The sequence below is a fragment of the Camelina sativa genome, chromosome 12 (assembly GCF_000633955.1).
Source record: "Camelina sativa cultivar DH55 chromosome 12, Cs, whole genome shotgun sequence".
NCBI lineage: Eukaryota > Viridiplantae > Streptophyta > Magnoliopsida > Brassicales > Brassicaceae > Camelina > Camelina sativa.
This window is the reverse complement of record NC_025696.1, coordinates 16,016,520-16,037,967: the sequence shown is the minus strand read 5'-3', so window position 1 is coordinate 16,037,967 and position 21,448 is coordinate 16,016,520. Positions and strand designations below refer to the sequence as shown.

Genomic DNA, 21,448 nt, shown 5'->3' with positions numbered 1-21,448 from the left:
ATATGGGGAACGTCACAACTACGACAGCATGGCATCAGTACGTCGTTTCTTTTAGACAAATATACTCGTAACAAAATAAGTTGAGTTTGAGTTTAGACTTTAGAACTTCACAAGTTAAGAACGGTTCGTCAAGTTTGGATGAAAAGTGTCATTTATACAATTCTACAATACCATAATGTAAGAAAAATTCATGAAAATTTGTTATTTCTGTCAAACGTTTGAACTGGTTAGGCAAAAGTATAATTCTCAATCTTTGTTAATGTTAATATTTTTGAAGTTAAAAACAAATTATGCAAGATGGAAACTCTATTAAAAATAATGTAAGATTTTGAACAAAAGATATTTGTGTATTGTAACTTTATTAATCTAATCACCAAGGAGAAACAAATAAGGGAAATATTATTGGAGAAATTCTTTAACCAAAAATCAAAAATATTGTTGTATAAAATATTTTTAATAGGATTATATATAATGGGAGCTATTTTAAAATATATGTTTGACAGTGACACAGTTGTGTGAAATGCAATATGTTTGAAGCCCACATTTGGACCGAACGGGTAGGAGTTGGTAAAAGGTTGTCTACCGTACTGCAAGCACTTCATCACTTTCACACCTTAAGTTCGTACGTAACGACAACCGGTTTGGTAACAAAAATAAAATATAAATGGAATTGATTGACCAGGTTACAAGTTACAATATTAAACTGTACATACCAATCGAAACAAATTCCTTTTATTTATTGTTTTGTCAAAGAGAAATAAAGTCATTTAATTAGTTCGTCAAATATAATAGGATTAATCCAGCCTACGCTATTTGTTATCCGCGAAGTCCTTTTAGGAAGCCTGGATAGTTTGCATATTTGTCTTTGGCTCTGGAGTAGCACAATGTACANAAAAAAAAAAAAAAAAAAAAAAAAAAAAAAAAAAAAAAAAAAAAAAAAAAAAAAAAAAAAATCATGAATCCAAGGTTTACTGCTTGATCAGCTTGACATGCTGTTTTTTCTTCTTGTACTTCGTACATGTTTTTGTGAAAATAACTCTACCGTTTAGTCGTTTTCGTTTACTTATTAATTAGTGAGCAAAATAATATGATTCTTTTTTTTGGTTGCAAAATGACCCTTGATTAATTCATCTTCTCCATAGATATCCGGGAGAAGCTGCTTGCACTATGCCACTATGGTTTTCTCAACGATTACTTCACGTGTAGACCACATGATCATATCATAACATTAACATAAATCTTTAAAAAATCATAGAACCGGTTTTACAAAATTGATTAAACTGGTTGGATTAATTTATTTTAACGCCCCTAGCTTAAACTTTCGAGCACACAGCAAAAATCAAATGGCTTTTGCAAAGCTTTTTTTTGTTATCTCCTATGGGGTAATAAAAAGAGGCCAATATTTCTTCTTCTTTTTTTCTACTATATCGATTGTATCTTTCAGGCTTTATATATATAGGAAAATCCGACCATCCTAGTATTGTAGTATAGGAGGACGGCTTAATAGACCAGTGCTCTATCTATTCTAACTCACATAAAGATTATCAAATTAAACTTGTCCATTCTGACCGAGAATAAACTAAAAATCAAATTCGTCCATCAAAAAGGCAGATATATATCCATCATCGACGAACAATGTAGTCCTCAAATTAGTTTTGAGTTTTAACTGAGAATACTGTCTGATAAGTAATAATTGTATTCATTAAATATTAAATTACATGGTCCTTGATCCTTACTAGTCCTGTAATACGATAGTATATCATTGCATGTGCAAAAGAATACAATCAGGACTTTTCTTGAAAACACACGGAACTGGAGACTTTCAAGGAAACGGTCCAAAACATCTTATAAACCATAAATGGCCAGCCAATACGGTTTCAATATTCCTTTTAAAAAAACACAAAAATAAAAAAATCAAATAAAAACAAAGTCTAAGTCAAACGAACGATGGTCGAAATTGGTAATAACATTCAAACTCCAGGCTGATGTAAATTACGTCACAGCCACCTTCAACGTTTTCATTTAAATACCAAACTTAGTTTCATTCTATCTTCTGTTCTTGTCCCATCAAAACTTGAGCCATCATCTCCTCTCTCTCGGCAATAATAGTTCACATGCAGACACTTACGCCTAACGCCGACATATTCCACACAAAACGCATTCGTTTCAGTTGCAGTAACCAAACCTCTACGTTGATCCCGACGAAGCCTCTCTCTATTTCTCCGGCGAGAAAGACCAACAGAGAACATCTCAAAAACCTCGAGAACGTTCTCAAAAACTCGTCGAGTACTTCTATAGATCATTTCGAAAATGTAACTTCTCGTCAAGAGAAGACGAATACATCCACGTCGTCGCTACTCGGAGGTTTGAATTTGGCACGAATCTGGCCTCAGATGAAAGCAGCCGTCGACGAAATGTCTCCTAAGAATCTGAAGCGGCTCCAAAGGCTTCTCTCGAAGTCATCGGAGGAACGTTCGCCGAAGAGTAAACTCGGGTCTAAATGGAAGGAGCTACACGGGTTAAACAACTGGGCCGGGTTGTTGGATCCGTTAGACGAGGATCTCCGGCGAGAGCTCGTCCGTTACGGAGAGTTTGTACAAGCGGCTTATCACGCCTTTCACTCTGACCCGCAAGGGTCGCCGACACACGTGGGGTTACAAGACGGGTCGTTTAAAGTTACGAAGAGTCTTTACGCCACCTCATCCGTTCGTTTGCCTAAATGGATCGATGACGTTGCACCGGATCTACGGTGGATGACTAAACAGACGAGCTGGGTTGGTTACGTGGCGGTCTGTGATGATCCGAGAGAGATCCGACGGATGGGGAGAAGGGAGATCGTCATCGCGCTCCGTGGAACCGCCACGTTGCTCGAATGGTCAGAGAATTTCAGACCAAATCTAGTTTCTATGCCCGAACCCAAACCCGATTCATCAGACCCGACTCGACCGAAAGTAGAATGCGGATTCAACAGCCTCTACACTACGAGTAGCCAACACGGGCCAAGCCTCGCCGAGTCTTTAATCGAAGAGATCAGCCGGCTCGTCGAGCTCTACGCAGGAGAGGAGCTGAGCATAAGCGTAACCGGACACAGCCTAGGCGCCGCGATCGCTCTTCTTGCCGCCGACGACATCGCTGAGCGTGTCCCCCTCGCTCCTCCGGTTGCGGTGTTTTCCTTCGGCGGGCCACGAGTCGGGAACCGCGAGTTCGCTGATCGTTTGGATTCTAAAGGAGTGAAAGTCCTACGTGTCGTGAACAGCCAAGACGTGGTGACCAAAGTCCCCGGGATATTCTCCGATAACGATAATAATAACGGGAGAAGTCGTCCGGGGAGTATAATGGAGATGGTGGAGAGGAACAACCCATGGGCTTACTCGCATGTGGGAGCAGAGCTGCGTGTAAACATGAAGATGTCTCCGTACTTGAAACCGAACGCTGACGTGGCGTGTTGTCATGACCTGGAGGCGTACTTGCACTTGGTCGATGGTTTTTTAGCATCTAACTGTCCGTTTCGGGCAAACGCGAAGCGGAGTTTGAGGAAACTGTTGGATGAGCAACGGTCAAACGTCAAGGTTTTGTACACAGGAAAGTCTTTGAGATTAAACCGTACTGTTCACGATAACGGAGATGTTTTGCCTAGTCCGTCGTCGTCATGAGCGCTCTGATTTACTCTATTATAGTAAATAGTATTTATTTTTTCTGTTTTTGCTATATTTATCTCTTTATATATTTATATTTCTTAAGACTATGATATTCATTTATTATTGGTGGTGGGAATTTATTTATTTCTTCGTTTGTTATGATTTCTTTGTCGTCATTTCGGTGATAATAATTAAAGTTGTGTAGTTTAGGATTTTGGGTTTGTTTTAACAAATTGTGTTTTTTTTCCACAAAAGTTGTAAATATTATTTTAAAAAATGGCGTTGCATGGAAGCCCAATAAACTAAGATGAAATATAAGGTGTTGGTATTCTATTGTTTTAAGGGAAAAATGCCAAAAAAAACCCCAAATTATTTTTATTTGGACGTTTAATACCCAATAGTTTTGGATTGGAATAAAAATACATCAAATAATAAAAATATGTCATTTAAAACCCAAAATAATTAGGGTTGTTATTTTCAAACCTACGATTTTTCAACAAAATCAAAATTCCAATTTTACTCTGGTTATTTAATTAATTTTTAATTTTTAATATAAAAATTTTCGGTTTTCTACTAACCATATCAAACCGAAATTAACCATTTATCTCCTTCTTTCTCCCTATTCTTCCTCCTCCTCTCTCTTATCGTCGAATTCATCATAAGCAGGGGCGGATCTACAGTGTCATGGGGTGGGGCACGTGCCCCACATCACTTTAAATTTTATTTATGTTATCATTGGTTAATGTTATCTTATAGCTCATTTGGTTACAAGGTGCCCCATGCTGAGTTTGGAGAGATTGGTTCAATGCCCCACATTTTAACTTCATTCTTTGATTTTTTTACCTTTTTCTTTCTTTTGATTGCTTCCTTTTTAGTGTTTTCTCTTTCTTACATGTTTTTTTTTAATAATTGGTGCATTTTTCTTATTCCATTTTATTGTCTATCAAATTATGTTCATTCAATTCTTATTTTCTCTTTCTAATTTCATTTTAACTTGAAAAAAAAATTAAATCATCATTTTAAACTGTAAAGATTACGTTAAATTAAAAATGTTAATAAAATGAGTAACTTAGTATACATTTTATTATATTCGTTGTTGTTAATTTTATATAGAGTTTAAATTTATGTGATATTTTAGAAATGTAAATTCAAATCATACTTTTACGGATAAATAACATGATATAATTGACTAAATTAATAATTTTATATGATATATGTTTTTTTGGTAATTTTTTATGATATATGTTACTTTTACATGATATAATTGACTAAATTTATATTTTTTTATTTAATATATTTAGAGACCAAAAAAATTGGTGTCATGTGAAAAAAGAAGAAAAAAATTGATGTTTTCTTGAATTTCATATTTTAAAATATATTTAAGTATTTTAAATTTTTTATTTAATATTAATTATTATTTAAAATTTAAATTATTAATTGTATAAAATATGTGGCCCAGGCAGAATAATTTTCTGGATCCGCCACTGATCATAAGGAAGAATCACCAACTTCTTCACGAGAGGGTAAGAAGTAGAAAATGAACCAGAGTAGAAAAAACCCAGCATTTTTAATTCACGTCTCAATCGGATGCTACAGACTTAGAGAATTCGCGAAAATTTGAGTACGAGCAAATCGAGATCAGTGGAGAGAGGAGTTTGGATAAATAATTGGAGCTTTGAGAGAACAGAGTAAACAAATTCAAATTTCGAATTCAAGATTGAAGGAAACGGGCAATGAGAAGCGGGACCCAAGTGCCTTTGTAAGCCGGAAACACAAAGTGTGTTGGAAGGATTTGAGATTATAAAAGATTTGACCACATAATTCAGACCAAAACACAATCGGAACAACGAAACAAAGTATTGCTTTGAGATTTGAATGTTGTCAAAGCAAAATTTGAGTATCGTTTTCGCTCTTCTGTGTTTATTATTAGCTTAACTTAGCTTTGGTCGCTGCTTTTGTTTTGTGTTTTCTTCACTTTTGTTTCTTTCAGTTTTTTTCCGCTGTTCTTATAAAATTTGTTGTTTTGGTTTTTTTTTTTCCTTCTTCATTGTTGCTTAAATTGACGAGTTTATAAGAAAATTTGGGGAAATTTGTAACATTTGATTAAAACCAATATGTATATTCATCTTGCAATGTTTTGATCTGAGTGATCTCTCTCATCTATCGAGCGTAGGTGAAGCGTAGGAGGAGGAAGAAGAGATAGAAAGAAGTAGATAACCGGTTGATTTCGGTTTGATATGGTTGGTAGAAAATCGAGAATTTTTATATTAAAAATTAAAAATTAGTTCGATAACCAGGATAAAAATGGAATTTTGATTTTGTTGAAAAATCGTAGGTTTGAAAATAACAACTCTAATTATTTTGGGTTTTAAATGACATGTTTTTATTATTTGATGTATTTTTATTCCAATCCAAAACTATTGGGTATTAAACGTCCAAATAAAAATAACTTCGGATTTTTTTTGGCATTTTTCCTATTGTTTTAATGTATTGACAATTTTTTTTCTACTTTTTTTAGAACATATTAATAAGGAGTAAAAATAGAAAAAAAAAAATATTTTTTAAAAATACGTGTGAAAAAAAAACTTTAAAAGACACTGGTATTGAAATGAATGGAGTATATGTTTGAGCAGCAAAATAGTGTTGCATGTAGTATAAAAGATCGTTTCTTTATGCATTAAAAAATTATAAATTGTAGTATGTAAATATTGTAAATTATAATAAGTATTTTTATTTATTGTAAATTACTAAATTGCAACATGCTAAATGCAAAATTAAATTGAAAGAGACATTTTTAAGTGTGGCTAAATGACCAAATTCTACTAAAATGACCCTTGGACGAATATTAGGTTAATTAAACCCTTTAAACAATGAGATTTGTTTTAGGTGCAACAACCAGCAAGTTATTGTTATCTCACTTTATTTTAGGAACACTACATCATACCACAAACACTAGGAATATAATGTTAGAAAACTAAATAGTCTTATATTATAGTATAAGAATGTTTCATAATGCATCAAAATGATCAAGTAAATATACTGTAAATTGTAATGAGTATTTTCATATAAGTAAGAACACTTAACATCAGAACTGCAATTATAAATCAAATTTTACTAAAATGGACCCATGAGGAACAGTATGTTTGGCCAATAAACAAATTTATTTTCTTTTCTTTTGGTCGTGAAAACGGCCAATAAACGAAATAAGTTATCGTTTTCTTGATCACACGGCTTAAATCTGGTTCATCATATACACTTAAAGCAATTCCAACCGAGACTGTATAACAGCAATTATAATGTTAATGCACTCCAACCGAACAGTGAAACAAACGCTGTTTTTTTTTTTTTAAATGTTTTATAAGCACTATTTACAAAACACTAAAAAATATATATTATTTTATTGCGTTTTTGATTAAAAAAATATATCTAAATTATTTTTTATCAACAAAAAACCAAATTATTATCAATATTTTAAAACTATCTTATTACATTTAGTAATATAAACTATTAACTATTAACTATTAATTCAATTGTTTGACGAAGCAATTGCCATGTCTAATTACACTATTAAGAATCCTACTGCGATCAGTAGAGAATATATGGTTCGAAAGTTCAATCAAGCGTTTAACATGGATATAACTTATGGTTTCTTCAAAAACAAGCTTGATGAATTCAAAAAAAATTACAAAAGGTGGAAGGTTCTTATGCATAAAACTGGGATTATGGTTGATTCTGATACATCTATGATATATGCATCCGAATCATGGTGGGCGGACCAAGAGTTTGTAAGTACACATTATCCTCGTACATATCAATTTATGTATCAAAATTTAGGTTTCAAAACTAATCCACTTTAATTTTAGGGCTGCAAATTAACAAAAAGCTTAAACCGAAAACCACCTGAGTTTCAAGATGTGATGAAACGATGTCTCGCATTACATGATGTTCAATCACAATCTCAACACTCGGCTCGTCAAAGAAGAAACAATTGCTTAACGAGCATGGAGATGGTGATGAGGATCATTATGACTCAGAAGCCGATAGTGATGACGAACCACAAACACAAGTTCCTGAGACTCAAGAAGAAGAAGAAGAAGAAGAAGTGTATCGTGTTACTATTGATGACGATGAAACCTTACAACATTCCCCTCCTAGAAGCCAACAACAAAGTAGACTAAATCTGCAGTCGACTGGTAGACGTGGGAATAGCTTACAAAGATCTGGGCGAACCTCCCGAGTTTCTATTGGAAGTGGTTCACGAGGAAATCATATGCGACAATCATTTGAAACAACTATACGAGACACCATTTCTGGGTATAGAGAATCTAAACGACAAAGTTTTCAACAACTTCGTCCCGGTGGTTTTGACCAAGATGATTATGATGAATTTAAAAATGCAGAAACAATATTCATTGCGCTAGATCTGCCCAAGTACACAAAAATTTGTTAGGCATGCATTAACGCACTTAAGGAGTTAGTTTTTTGGCGTAAGTATTTTATTGACATAGCAGGAAGCAATGATGAAGATAAGCTACAATTATTAGAAGCAATGACTAGTGTTTCACGGAACAACCAAGATGTGCCAAAACAGTTAAGCTCAGGTCATTCATTTGGGAGTCTGCATTCAGGAGGTCTATCATCTCGTAGTCCATCTTCTGTGGGTGGACTATCATCTCGTAGTCCGCATTCAGGAGGTCTATCATCTCGCATTCAGGAGAGCAAAATCCACTTGGTTTTTGGAGTCCTGGTTATCAACAATGGGACACACCACCAAATGCTCATCCAAAATGGGGCACACCTCCAAATGTTCCACAATGGGGCACACCTCCAAATGTTCCACAGTTGGGCACATCTCAAAAATGTTCCACAGTAGGGCACACCACCAAATGTTTCACAATGGAGCACACCACCAAATGCTTCACAATGGAGCACACCATCCAACTTATATCCATGGCAACAAACACCAAACTTTCAGCAAGGCGGTTCATCTGGAACAACTCCAACAAATGTTCAATATGGATTTTCACTAGGTGACCAAGGTGAAAATGTGATGAATAATCAACGAGAAACTTCAGCCGGTCTCAGATTCACTAATAATTTTGAATCTGGACGAATGCCACAAACACCTAGACCATGAGCCCTTTTCAATATTTGGGGAACCCCACAAGAACAAAATGAAAGTCATCAAAGTGATGTAGGAGATGAATAATATGTGGTTTTGTGTTTAATCAATATCACTAATGTTTTTTATTATTTATATTGTCTTAGTTAATTTTAAATTTAATTTAATTTGTGAGATTTTAAAATAATTTTATCTTTAATGAAATATCATTTGTAATTTCAGGTATTTCGTATATGTCAGCTGCGATCACAAGATCCAAACAATCTAAATTATAAAGAAAGAGTTGCATTGTGGAATTTGGAAAATGAACAATTTGAAGAGTTAGTAATTCAACCAGCTTTGGCTTATTATGATCGATATTTTCAAAGAGCACCAGCCCAAACTGATGGAGGTTTGAGATGGAGAAATATATGGCATCGACTACAACATGATGATGTTGCTTGTCTTCAGTTATTACGGATGTCACTTCCATGTTTCACAACATTGTGTAATATGTTGCAAACAAATTATGATCTACAACCAACATTAAATATAAGTATTGAAGAAAGAGTGGCTATGTTTTTACGCATATGCGGACACAATGAAGTTCAAAGAGATGTTGGTTTAAGATTTGGCAAAAATCAAGAGACTGTACAAAGAAAATTTAGGGAAGTTCTTACAGCAACTGAATTATTGGCATGTGATTATATTAGAACTCCAACAAGACAAGAACTTCCTAAAAGACTTCAGGTAGACCGGAGATATTGGCCATATTTTAGTGGATTCGTTGGAGCTATGGATAAGACGATAATGCTTCATTGAACATCATGGCAATATGTGATTTGAATATGTTATTCACATATATCTGGAATGGAGCACCATGATCATGCCACGATACAGCTGTTCTGAAAATGGCACAACAAAGTGATACCGAGTTTCCTTTGCCTCCATTAGAGAAATATTATCTCGTTGATTCTGGCTATCCAAACAAACAAGGATTTCTTGCTCCTTCTAGATCATCACGAAATCGAGTTGTGAGATATCATATGTCCCAATTTTATTCTGGTCCTCCTCCAAGGAAGAAGTGGAGGATACTTTATGATTTTCCAAGATATAATGTTCATCTTAAAAAAAGAGTGGTAATGGCTACAGTGGGACTATATAATTTCATTAGGATTTCAAATTTCTCGGATGTAGATTTCGCAGATGTAATGACTGAGACAAACAACAACCGAAATTTTGAGCTTCATACATGTGACATGGATGCAACATATATAGTAGATGGAGAAGCTATGACGCAAATAAAAGACAATATTGCAAATATGTTGTTGGGAAAATCAAAGTACTCGATACATTTTATGTATCTTTTATGGTTGAGCTTTTTATCAATTTGTCAAAAAAAAAAATTACTTTTTGATCAACTAAAGTATTTAAGGTTAAGAAATACAATTATTTTTATTATTAATTCATAACATACAATAATACACAAACATATTAATTATTAATAAATTTATTTATAAAATGTAATCCAGACTGCTTTTCCTTTTTTTACCATTCACACAATTAATACTGAACCGAAAATAATTTTTTCACCTATCATTTATCATTCTGTACCGCTTAATTGGTATAAACCGCACTTGTCCCGCAACCTGCATATACCGCAGTTCATACATATTGCACTCTAAAACCGCTTTCCCCGCACAACCAAATACGCAGTCACCATTCAGACCCATAATTGCAGGACAAGTGCGGTTAATACAAAATAAGCGGTGCAAAGTAAAGTTTGATTGGTGAAAAATAATTTGCGGTGCGGATTTCATATTGTTTTATTAATAATTAATATAATTATTTATTTTAATTTGTTTGTTATATTAATAAATAAATATTTTTATTTTTGTATATATATATGATTATGAGACCAATAATTATATGAGTAAATTAAAAATACAAATAATTAATATAATTATAAATTATTATCTGCTTTGTGTTAATAGAAATATTAAGACTTTATGTTGATTATTAACTAGCATAAAGTCATTTCTTAAAATCTAGTTATTACTTTTTTTTATTGATCACAACAAGAAAAACAAAAATCCATTAAATTTATTTTGTTTTATTGTTAAAAAATAAATAATTACTTTGTTCAGTGAGTTATTGGCAAAACCGCTACATAATAGACAGTTCTAAAATGAACTGCAGTGCACTTGATAATACACTACATGAAAAACGCAACCAACTTTTCTTTTTTACTTTTTCAATAACGCAAATAACATCAACTGTGTGTGATTGGTGAATGAATTAACTTTTCGAAAGAATAGTGTTGAAATTCGCTTACGAGAAGTTACCATTCAAGGCCTAAATATGTACTTACGTCTATTTAGGTTCAAAGACATATGCAGATGTAGAACATATGTAGGTTCAAAGGTATATGCAGGAGCTTAATTTATGCATGTGCGTTTTTCATAAATACAACCCAACTACCATCCTAGATCTGGTGGCATTAATCTAACGTTATAAAATATGTAACACACGCCACACATTTAATTTACCTTAGACTTTGAATGAGGAGTGGGATCAGGAGTGATTCTTCAGCTCAAGTTGTCTATCCACTTATGTATTCCCATTCAGCAACACAAAACAAAAAAGAAAAATGAGAACACATGTAGATAAAAAACTCTTGTCTTTTAGTAAAAAAAGTGAATTGACCACTTTTATCCAGATATGGGGGTGTTTCAAGTGGTCAAATAGTAAAAGTTGTTGTAAAAGAAAATAATAATACAAACTTCACATCTTGCACATACATTATGGGCTAATAAACATCTTTTATATTAAAAAGCTTGTTGAATGAATGTTTTAAATACATTTATTCTATGTATTCTGGTTTTAATTTCACTAATGTAATAAGTTTGGATTTGCGCTATAGCACAAACATATGTCTTTTAAAATAATTATATAGTAATTTAATTAAATTTCAAAATTATTTTAAAAGTGCAATTATATTTTAATTATTTTTTAAAAAAAATATATTTTTATATTAGGTTTTCCTAAAATAAAATATTAATTAGAATCTACTTATAAAAAATTAAATACTAATTTTAAAATTTAAATATATTATTTTAAAATTGTACAGTACTGTGAACTATTTTTACCATTCAAACATAAATTTTAAACCGTTTGATCCATACTTGTTTCGCCAGATCCACTTTTTTCGCTTGATCCGCTAGATCCGCTATGCCTGATACATTATCTCCATTCGGAGCCTAAATCTTATAGTATGCTTTTTGCCACTCTTCCAATATTTCAAAATGACAAACAAATTTAATAACATAATGATAAGTCACATATTTGTTATATATTTTTCTATACTTTTTAACTCATCATTAACTGTCATAGGGACATTTAAAATTTAGTGTCAAAAATTTAGTGTCATGGTCTTTTATGGTTGGAAATGCTCTTATCCACCACTGCTTTTTTTAACACTCCAAATTTTTACTCACATTAAAGGCTAAAAAATATATATTGTTGTGAAAGTCAGAAAAAGAAGACGTATACAATGTCAACAAATGATGCACATGTGTATTATATGCGTTTATTATTATTTTGTGTGGAGCCCACCGTTACTATGTGTTACTATGCACACATAGTAACTTACTTTTTTACCTCTATATAAACGATCGAATTCGATCGTTGTAACATACGAATACAACTTACAAAACTTCAATTATAGAAAAAGTAAAATCTCTCTCTCTCTCGTCTCTCTTTTATTCAGTATCACGATCCTTCTGCGGGTATAAATTTCTCTCTACTTATTTATTATATTCACCACAAAATCAAACACTTATTTATAACACGTTATCAGCACGATCACTCTACGGTGGGTTATAATTATATATTTATAATATGTATGTTATTATACTATATATGTTATTCTACTTGGCGGTACGTCGCCTCGTTAAAAATATATATATATTTTTCAATGGTTGTTCAAAACACCATTATTTATGTGTTACTATAGTGGGAGGTATTCCGCCCCTATAAGTAATTATTGTAGTGGCTGCTTCACGCACCATAACAATGGACGGCTCAGCCGCCGATTATGTGGATGACTCCGTCACCATAATTTATTTACTATTTTTATGTGGATGACTCCGTCACCATAATATTATCGTTAAATTATATTCATATTATGATTAATATATAAGGAGGCTCAGCCACCTGTATATTAACATATATTTAAAATTGCTAAATTTTAACTGACTGATTGTTCAATTTATGATCTACTAGCTGTTTGCCCGCGCTACGTGCAGAAATTTTTGTTGTGAAAATATTCTTGAATTCGTTTTATGTAGTGTGTCTCCATATTTTGACTTGCGAGGTATTTTTCCATGAAGGTCTTTGTCTCTATTTATTGTTGATAATAGATTCATATTTTGCAGCCTTAAGTTGATATTCTTGTATACTCAATTGTCTCGGGCCACCTTTGCAAGTGGTGGTCATGCTTCCAATATATATCTTACGTTTTTGCGGGAAACGCGAGCAACTCGTGCCATTATATCTTCGAAGATTTTATTTGGGAGTTCTTCTAGGGTGTATGGTTTTACTTGGTACATTTTTTGTATGTTTCTTCTAAATTGTTTTGGTCATAATTTTTCATGTATTTAATAGTGTTGACGTGCGTTGGAGTTATATTTTGGTATTATGGCTTAATTGTTGGTTTGTCTTTATTGTTGGTTAATTATGTGTTTTATATTGAGATTTTATATAGTATTGCCGTTACCTCTCTTACTCATTATTTTATCATATCATTGTCTGAGTAATTGTGTTTAGTGGCGTTTTTGTTTATTATCCATTGTGTGAGTAATTTTGTTGTGTATCTCAACAAATTTTTAAATTCTGTTTTAAATTTATTATGAACTTGTTGGTCTATACTTTTAAAATTTAAGACATATACTATATTGAAGTTGTTGATGGTATCCGAATTAACCCTTTGCTCTTTTATTTTGTTCTAAGTACTATTAATTATTATAATGTATTAAAATGAAGTAGTTTTCAAAGAAAAATGTTTTTTTAGGTAATTTTTTTTTAATGTTTTAATGAAACCACCTTTAATTTGTATAACAGATTAAAATAACCTAAATGTTTTTGTTAACAATTTTTTTTGTCTATATTCATGGCTCTAGATGTTGTTGTTAATATTGGGGGCCTTTTTAATATATTGGTCTGAGAGTTGAAGGATTATTTGTGGTTTTTTTTTTGTCAAAATTCGAAATTAGAAAGAAGAAGTAAAACATTTGAGTTTAATATGGGCTTTTCAAGTGTTATGAACAAACAAATTAGAAACTGTTTAGTGGATAAGTGTTTAGTGGGCTTAAGCTAGCAATTGACCCGCGCTACGCGTGGTAGTTAGATGAATGTTTTAAACAGTGTTTTTTTTTTTAATAATTTAGGTTTTGTAAATCCATCTTACGTTTGTTGTGTTTTTTTGTTTTCCGTGGGTTATGTTGTTTTGTTTGATATTTTATATACGTATATGTGTTGTATTAAGTGTAATTTAGTGTGCTGTTGTTCCTTAATAATTTTAGATAATCTTGGGTGTTTTTTTTGGTTCTTCATATTTTACAACTAAAGGCTAGAAATGTCTTAAACTCAGGTGAATAGTATTCTACTTTTTTTTCTTCTTATTTTTTCATGTGTTAGGACATCTTGCATTATGAAGCAAATTCTTTTAAATTTGTATATAATGGTAGATGTAATTTTTAAAAATCTATATATATCTATGAAGTAGTTGTAAACTAAAATCAAAGAGACAAATTCATAAGTTTAAAATAGAATTGCAGTTATTGTATCTATGCATTCATTTTTAAGAACTGTTGGAAATTGTAATTTCTTTCTTTATTATAACGTATACTGATTCTGTCAGTTTTAAGTGAATGTATAGACGAAACTTATGCATGCTATTTTTGAAGGGAATGCATTAATCTTCTGCAATATCTTTATTATATTTATTACTAACAAAACATCGTAACGCATAGTATCTGCTTTTTTCCTATAAAAGAAAGCAATACATGTCATTTGTTAATATATCTTCTTAACATATTTTCCTTTAGGAGGTTTTTAATATTTTCCACGAGAAATGGGTGAATATGATAGAGTAAAAGATCTACATTCATAGAGATCTGGGTGGAAGATTCAAGTGAAAGTGTTAAGGAAGTGGAGGAATGTTAGCCAGGACGATGTCACAATTTAACTAATTTTGTGTGATGCATTTGTAAGTATATAGATATGTACCTCTTAATATCGTTTATAATAGTTTAACAAATATTATATATCATTTCTATAATACAAGTGCTATTGATATTGTACTTTAGTATTTTGAGGTTTTTTGGGAAGTAAATCACCCTAATTTCAATAATAATACTGTAATTGTAAAGCTTATTTATCTATTGTATATTTAGGTGTAAGAATGGAATTGTATTCTACACCAGGGGTTTCAAATATTTATTTTGAACCACCAATTGGAGATGTTGAAGATTTTCAGAGGAGGTTATTCCTAAAAAAAAATTTCTACTATATGGCATAAATAATGAAAGAACAACAGATTAACTTTGTACAAAACTATTATGCAGGCTTGAGTTCAACCAATCTTCTGAAGATGATGAAAGTGATTGAGGAAAGATTTGTTTTTAATTTTCAAAAAGACACATGTGGTGCTCTCCTCTTTAGTTTTTGAGATTAGTAATTTTAAGTTATTTGAAAACATTTTAGTTTCCATTTTTTGTATTTGTTTGAAGAAATATTTGCTTTTATTTGATCTGTTTTTAGGATTTTACTTTTATTGTCTTTAAGGTTAATTGATCAACTCTGTTCTAAATACATATATTTTTGAACTGAAGCAACAACATAACCGAACGAATCATAATCAATAACTAAATTTGATCAGATATAGCTTACAGCTTAGGTTTTTAATAAGAGGAGGTTGCATATACTTTGTAAACCAAGCTGACGGGGTTGTGAAGGTAATTTTTTGTATATAGTGTGATTATACAATAAGATAATTACAAAATTATAAACTTGTTGTGTTGTGATATAATTATTACTTTGACTACGATTCATAATCCTTTAAATAACTTGTTTTTTCTTCTTTGATTGTGTTTTGTTTTTATTATATGTGGTTGTAGTATATCGTTTTTTTTTCCGTAGCTAATTTATTAATCTGCAAGTACTTTGTTCTCTATATTTGTGTGTTTGGATTGATTCAGTAGTCTTGTTTTTTAAAAATTGTTTTAAAAGATAATGTTCCTTCGTCTGTTTCCTTCTGTTTTTATCTTGGGTTGACTGTTTTGGGCCGGAAAATTAAGTAGGCTTATTGGGCCTTCAGTGGTACTATTATTGTGTTGTGATTGGTTCTGTTCCATTTTAATAATATTTGTCCTCGTTTACGTTTTGTCGATAATCGGTTTCTCCGATGTACAGGAGAGGTTGATTTTCTAATTGTTTCAGTTGCATTGAGAACAACCATATAAAGATTTTAAAATGTATCTACCATCATATCGTCTCTGCTTAACTGTATTTTCTTTTCTGAAATGCTTAATTGTTATCTTTTCCCAATTTATACCGAAATCAGAAGCCAGCTGCCGATTTGTACTCTTGAGTTGCTGTTCATGAGTTATCGTAATGTCCTCTTTCCATTATTCTCTATCAATTTCTGAAAAGGCTGACTTTTCATACATACCTAATGCATTTTCATTGCTAACAGGCCGCAAACGTTATTTGAAGTTGGGTTTTTTTGGGGGATGGACCAGTTTAATGCTACATCGGTATGACTCGTGCCGTCTTTATCTGCTCGATTTCCTTCTAGGTAAAGTTCGGAGTATGAGTAAAATCTTCAGCTTTAATTGACTCGGGTTGTTAATACTATTTATCTTTACTTTGTTTATTCCACTGGCGTAGCAAGATAAGTCATATCTTTCAAACTTACTTGAAGAAATTAAAAATATGGTCGGAACATGGCTTCTAATGTCAACTCTATGTCCAACTGTTTCCCTGCCTCGTTTCCTTCAACTAATGGTCTGTGGATCTCTTACATTCTTTATGTTTGATGTTTATTCTATCAATTGGTCGCAACTAATGTTAATTGTATTTTGATTGTCCTGAGTCTCTGTTAGTTCTCTATATTTTGTTGCGTCTGTTACGGTTTTACATATCATTTGTATTTTGACCTGTTTCTCTGTGCCATCAATTTTAAAGTTGTAGTTGTCTTTGTAGCATAAGACTTCTTTGAATATCTCTCTCTTGGCGTCGCGTTTTACTTTTACACCTGTTTTTAGATTCTATGTGGGTCGTTTTTCAATATATGTCAATTTTCTATGTGCTGTTATTGTGGTTTGGTTTTATTTTCCCCTCCAAATTGTTTCTTCTGTTGTTTTACTTTCAGATTTGGTTTGGTTGTTCCCTTGTTTAAATCTCTTTGTCACGTTTTGGTTATGTATATGAAGTTTGATAAGAAATGATTTTATTTATGATTTTCGGTTTTTTGTCATGATGATAACATTGGTTAACCTTAGTCTGTAGGCTTAAACTAAATGAAAAAGACCAATTTGATCATTTGTTTGAAGTAATAGCAGTCTGGGCATCTAGCATCTAGGTTATTGATGCTGCAGTTGATAGTTGGTTGGACTGGACTTCTGCCAATGTACTGTAGTAACATTGACTCTGTGTAACGACTTCTTGATATCTTTCCAGCATTGATCACCCTTTTCTTTGTTTTCTTTCCAGCCTAGCTTGTCCAGCCAATATTGTCCTTCGGCTGTGTCACCCCTACACAACTTCACTATTCCATAAAGGTAAATACCTACAAGGTTTGTACCAACATCCTAACATCCTCTCCAAGGTTTGTGTGATTCCATTTCTATATGCCTTGCTTGAACAAACTTGGCCCATGACATCTAATGTGCGAAGAGACAGTAGAAATTTAGACGAAACCATGAGGATAGAAATTAGGAGGAGTTCAAAATAACTACACCCGGGATTTTATATCAGAAAGAAACATTGAAGACAACCTCTCTTAATTTTTCGTACAACATGTTTTTTAACCCCCTCTAAAAGGAGCAAATTCATGGCGTATCGATTATCCATCTATTCTGCAAGTGATCTACTTAATATTGGAGACAGGAAATATTGAAAAAGTTAAAACTAAGACAGACCTGGAAGATCAGTATTGGTGTTGGCAAGAGAGACCAGCTGCTCATAAGTACGGAACCTGAAAAACTCTTTTGGGAAACTACCGTAAGACTCGTCAAGTTGATCAAAAACAGTGGTAGATATGAAGCGTATTGAGAAGGAGGTAAGCTTGAAGAGTGAGTTGCTTCTGGTGACTTCAAAGTCTGACATAATATAAACTCCCCCATCACGCAGCGAATTCTAAAATTTCGAAAGGTGGGTAACATTGATCACCCTTGGATGACACAACTCTACAGAAAACAACAAATTAGATATTTCTAAATCGACTGATTGAGATATCAAGTAGAGATGGGAGAAACCTTTTCGTCAATGAGTAGGAAGTCCACTCCCATTAGTTGGCCTCCTTTTTTGAGGTTCCGGGCTGGCCAGTGACGAAGCATCCTCCCTACAATCTGTTGGTGTAGGCGACCGGCTTTGAGGTTTGCGAAGGAAACAACACTGGAATCCATTATATTAAAAACAAATTTTTAAGAGAGAAGGAATTGTAAGATGAGAAGATGGCATTATATATGAATTCAAGTTACATAAATTAAAGGGGAAGTAGTGGGGCTACTATTGAAAGAGAAATCATTGAAGGACATCTTTTAACGGTTTCAGAGCTATACGAAACGATAGCGATGGAAGTGAGGAACCATCAAGAGGCGTGGCGCTTCAGATTTCTCATCGGCGGATGGTGGAGAAGACAATCGTACAGAAAGGGTTTTATTTGGACAACAGAGTAAACGAATAATGATATTTTGGGCCCTGAGAGAAAGGTTAAGCTGGGCTTCCGAAGACATAAGAGACAAATATTTACGTAAATGGGCTGTGTGGGAAACTATAGGTTACAAAAATGGGCTCTCTCGGAAAAAATGGACTTATTAAAAAGAAGGGGTGCTGACGTGGCAGCACCAGGAATGAGTAAAGTGTACTTTATATATATAGATTTTCTGCTTAATACTTTTCATCAATGGTCACAAAGAAAAATTTTCAAAAATCTTACACTTTTCACAAAGAAAAATTTTCAAAAATCTTACACTTTTCAAACGGCTATAAACAGTAATTTTCAATCTATAAATACACTCATATTTTCACTCTTTTATTCATCTAAAACCGCATCATTCCTCGTAAAATTTTCTAAAGAAAGTTGTTTAAGTTTTCATTTTGGAAAATGATTAGATTGTTTTTAATTATTTGTTTAATTGCAATTATCACTTGTATTTATGGTCTCTTCGTTGGAGAATTTACCCACGAAGAGTTTACCATTAACATTGGTTTACTTTTCTATGAATTTGTGTTCTTTGTAATCGCTTGCATTATTAATATAAATGGTGCATTCTAAAATAAATAAAATTATTTTGCTAATAATATTTATTCGCTTTTGTGTTTAGATAACTAATGGCAAACATTGAGAAGCTTAAGTTTCCGGCTCTCAAAATTACTGGAGCAAACTACATAGCATGGACGATAGATATGGAACTCTATTTAGAGTCGCAAGAATTGTCGGAGACCATAAAATTGGAAAATATGTCGCCTTCCAAAGATAAGACCAAGGTAATAATATTCCTAAGAAAACATCTCGATGAAAATGTGACGCATGAATATGCGCACATAAAAGACCCAGCAGAGTTGTGGCAAGCTTTAAAAGAACGGTTTGACAACCAGAGATAAATAACTCTTCCTCATGCATTAGAGGACTGAAAAAATTTAAGATTCCAGGACTTTGAAAAAGTGGAGGATTATAATTCTGCTATTCTGAGGATTGTATCGCTAAAATATTGTGGTAAGCCTATTACCGAAGCTGAAATGCTCAAGAAAACTTACCTCACTTTTCATAAAGAACATCGAGTTCTCCAAGAGATCTATCGAAATTGCGGATACAAGAGATTTTCTGAGTTAATTGTGACTCTCATATTGGCGGAGAAGAATAATGAACTTCTCCTCAAAAACCACAACTCTCGTCCTACGGGAACAAAGGCATTTCCAGAAGTAAATGCAACGGATGTGAAAAATACGGAGAAAGGAAGTCAAACCTATCGAGGTCATGGTCGTTGATTTAATCGCAGACGTGGAAGATCTTTTCACCCACAAAACAAGAGGTCTTATAAATGGATTCGATCTGAACAAGGTCCTAAGGGAAAAAAAATCCCAAGGAAGTAACGCACAGAAGCGTGAGAACATCTGTTATAAATTGTGGATCGAAAGGGCATTGGGCCCATGTGTGTCGAACCCCCGAACATCTTTGCAAATTGTTCAAAGAGTCCCAAAAGGGAAAAGGGAAAGAAGTGAACCTCACAGAGCATTTTGAGGGTACATCTTACCTCGATGCATCTGACTTCGTGAACGAGTTTGACGAGACCGCTCATGCGGATAACTGAAATGCTTGTAGTGAGACTAGTAGTCTTCAGTAATGTCATTATATAAGTATTATGTATTTCAGTTGTTTTAAAATAATGTTGTTTCTTAGAATAAGATGATGTATAATCATTATATGTTTCTCTATAAATGAAATATACTTATATTATTAACATTTATGTTTTTTACAGAAATGGATGAAGATTCAAACAAAACAATTACAAGGAAAAATATCAAAGAAATTTGTATACCAGATAGTGGAACAACACATACTATTCTGAGACAAAAGAGATTTTTCTCTGAGTTAAAACCGACAAAAATTATTGTCAATACAATATCCGGTCCTACAGACTTGATTGAAGGAAGTGGCAAAGCTAACTTTGTATTGCCTAATGGAACAAAGTTTTCCATAAAGAATGCCTTATATTCTCCGAATTCTTAAAGGAATTTGTTAAGTTTCAAAGATATATACTTTCAAGGATATGAAACTCAGTCTGCCACTGAGAATGGAAAGAAGTGTATGTTTATAACTTCTAATAAATCTGGAAAAAGGCATGTGTTGGAAAATTTTCCAGAACTTCCTTCTAGTTTGCATCATACTTATATAGATGCAATAGAATCACATCTTCTGATCAAAAGAAATCCAGAAGATTTCACATTATGGCATGATCGCCTTGGTCATCCAGGCATTACAATGATGCGAAAAATTATAGAGTGCTCACATGGTCATTCACTGAAAATTAATGAGATATATCAGAGGAATAAAATGACATGTGAAGCATGTTCTCTTGGATAATTGATCATAAGGCCATCGCCAACCAAAATTGATAAAGAATCACCAAAGTTCCTTGAACGAATTCAAGGTGATATATGTGGACCGATACATCCACCATGTGGACCATTCCACTATTATATGGTGTTGATTGATGCCTCTAGCAGATGGTCACATGTTTGTCTATTGTCATCTCGAAATTTGGCATTTGCGAGATTTCAAACTCAGATTATCAAATTAAGAGCTCAGTTCTCTGATTATCCTATTAAGAGAGTTAGACTTGACAACGCTGGTGAATTCACATCCCAAGCATTTAATGATTATTGCATGGTAACAGGAATTGAAGTTGAACATCCTGTAGCT

At 32.9% G+C, this 21,448-nt stretch overlaps 2 protein-coding genes across 2 annotated transcripts; both read left to right on the top strand.

The window, feature by feature from the left end:
* LOC104731897 (phospholipase A1-Ibeta2, chloroplastic-like) lies at positions 2,048-3,884 on the top strand. The gene has a single exon (XM_010451410.2). It carries the CDS (start codon positions 2,115-2,117, stop codon positions 3,651-3,653), a length of 1,539 nt encoding a protein of 512 aa, XP_010449712.1. The 5' UTR covers positions 2,048-2,114; the 3' UTR covers positions 3,654-3,884.
* Positions 7,190-8,059, top strand: LOC104731896. Its single transcript, XM_010451409.1, has 2 exons — positions 7,190-7,427; positions 7,836-8,059. The coding sequence occupies exons 1-2, from the start codon at positions 7,190-7,192 to the stop codon at positions 8,057-8,059; spliced, it is 462 nt and encodes a 153-aa protein (XP_010449711.1).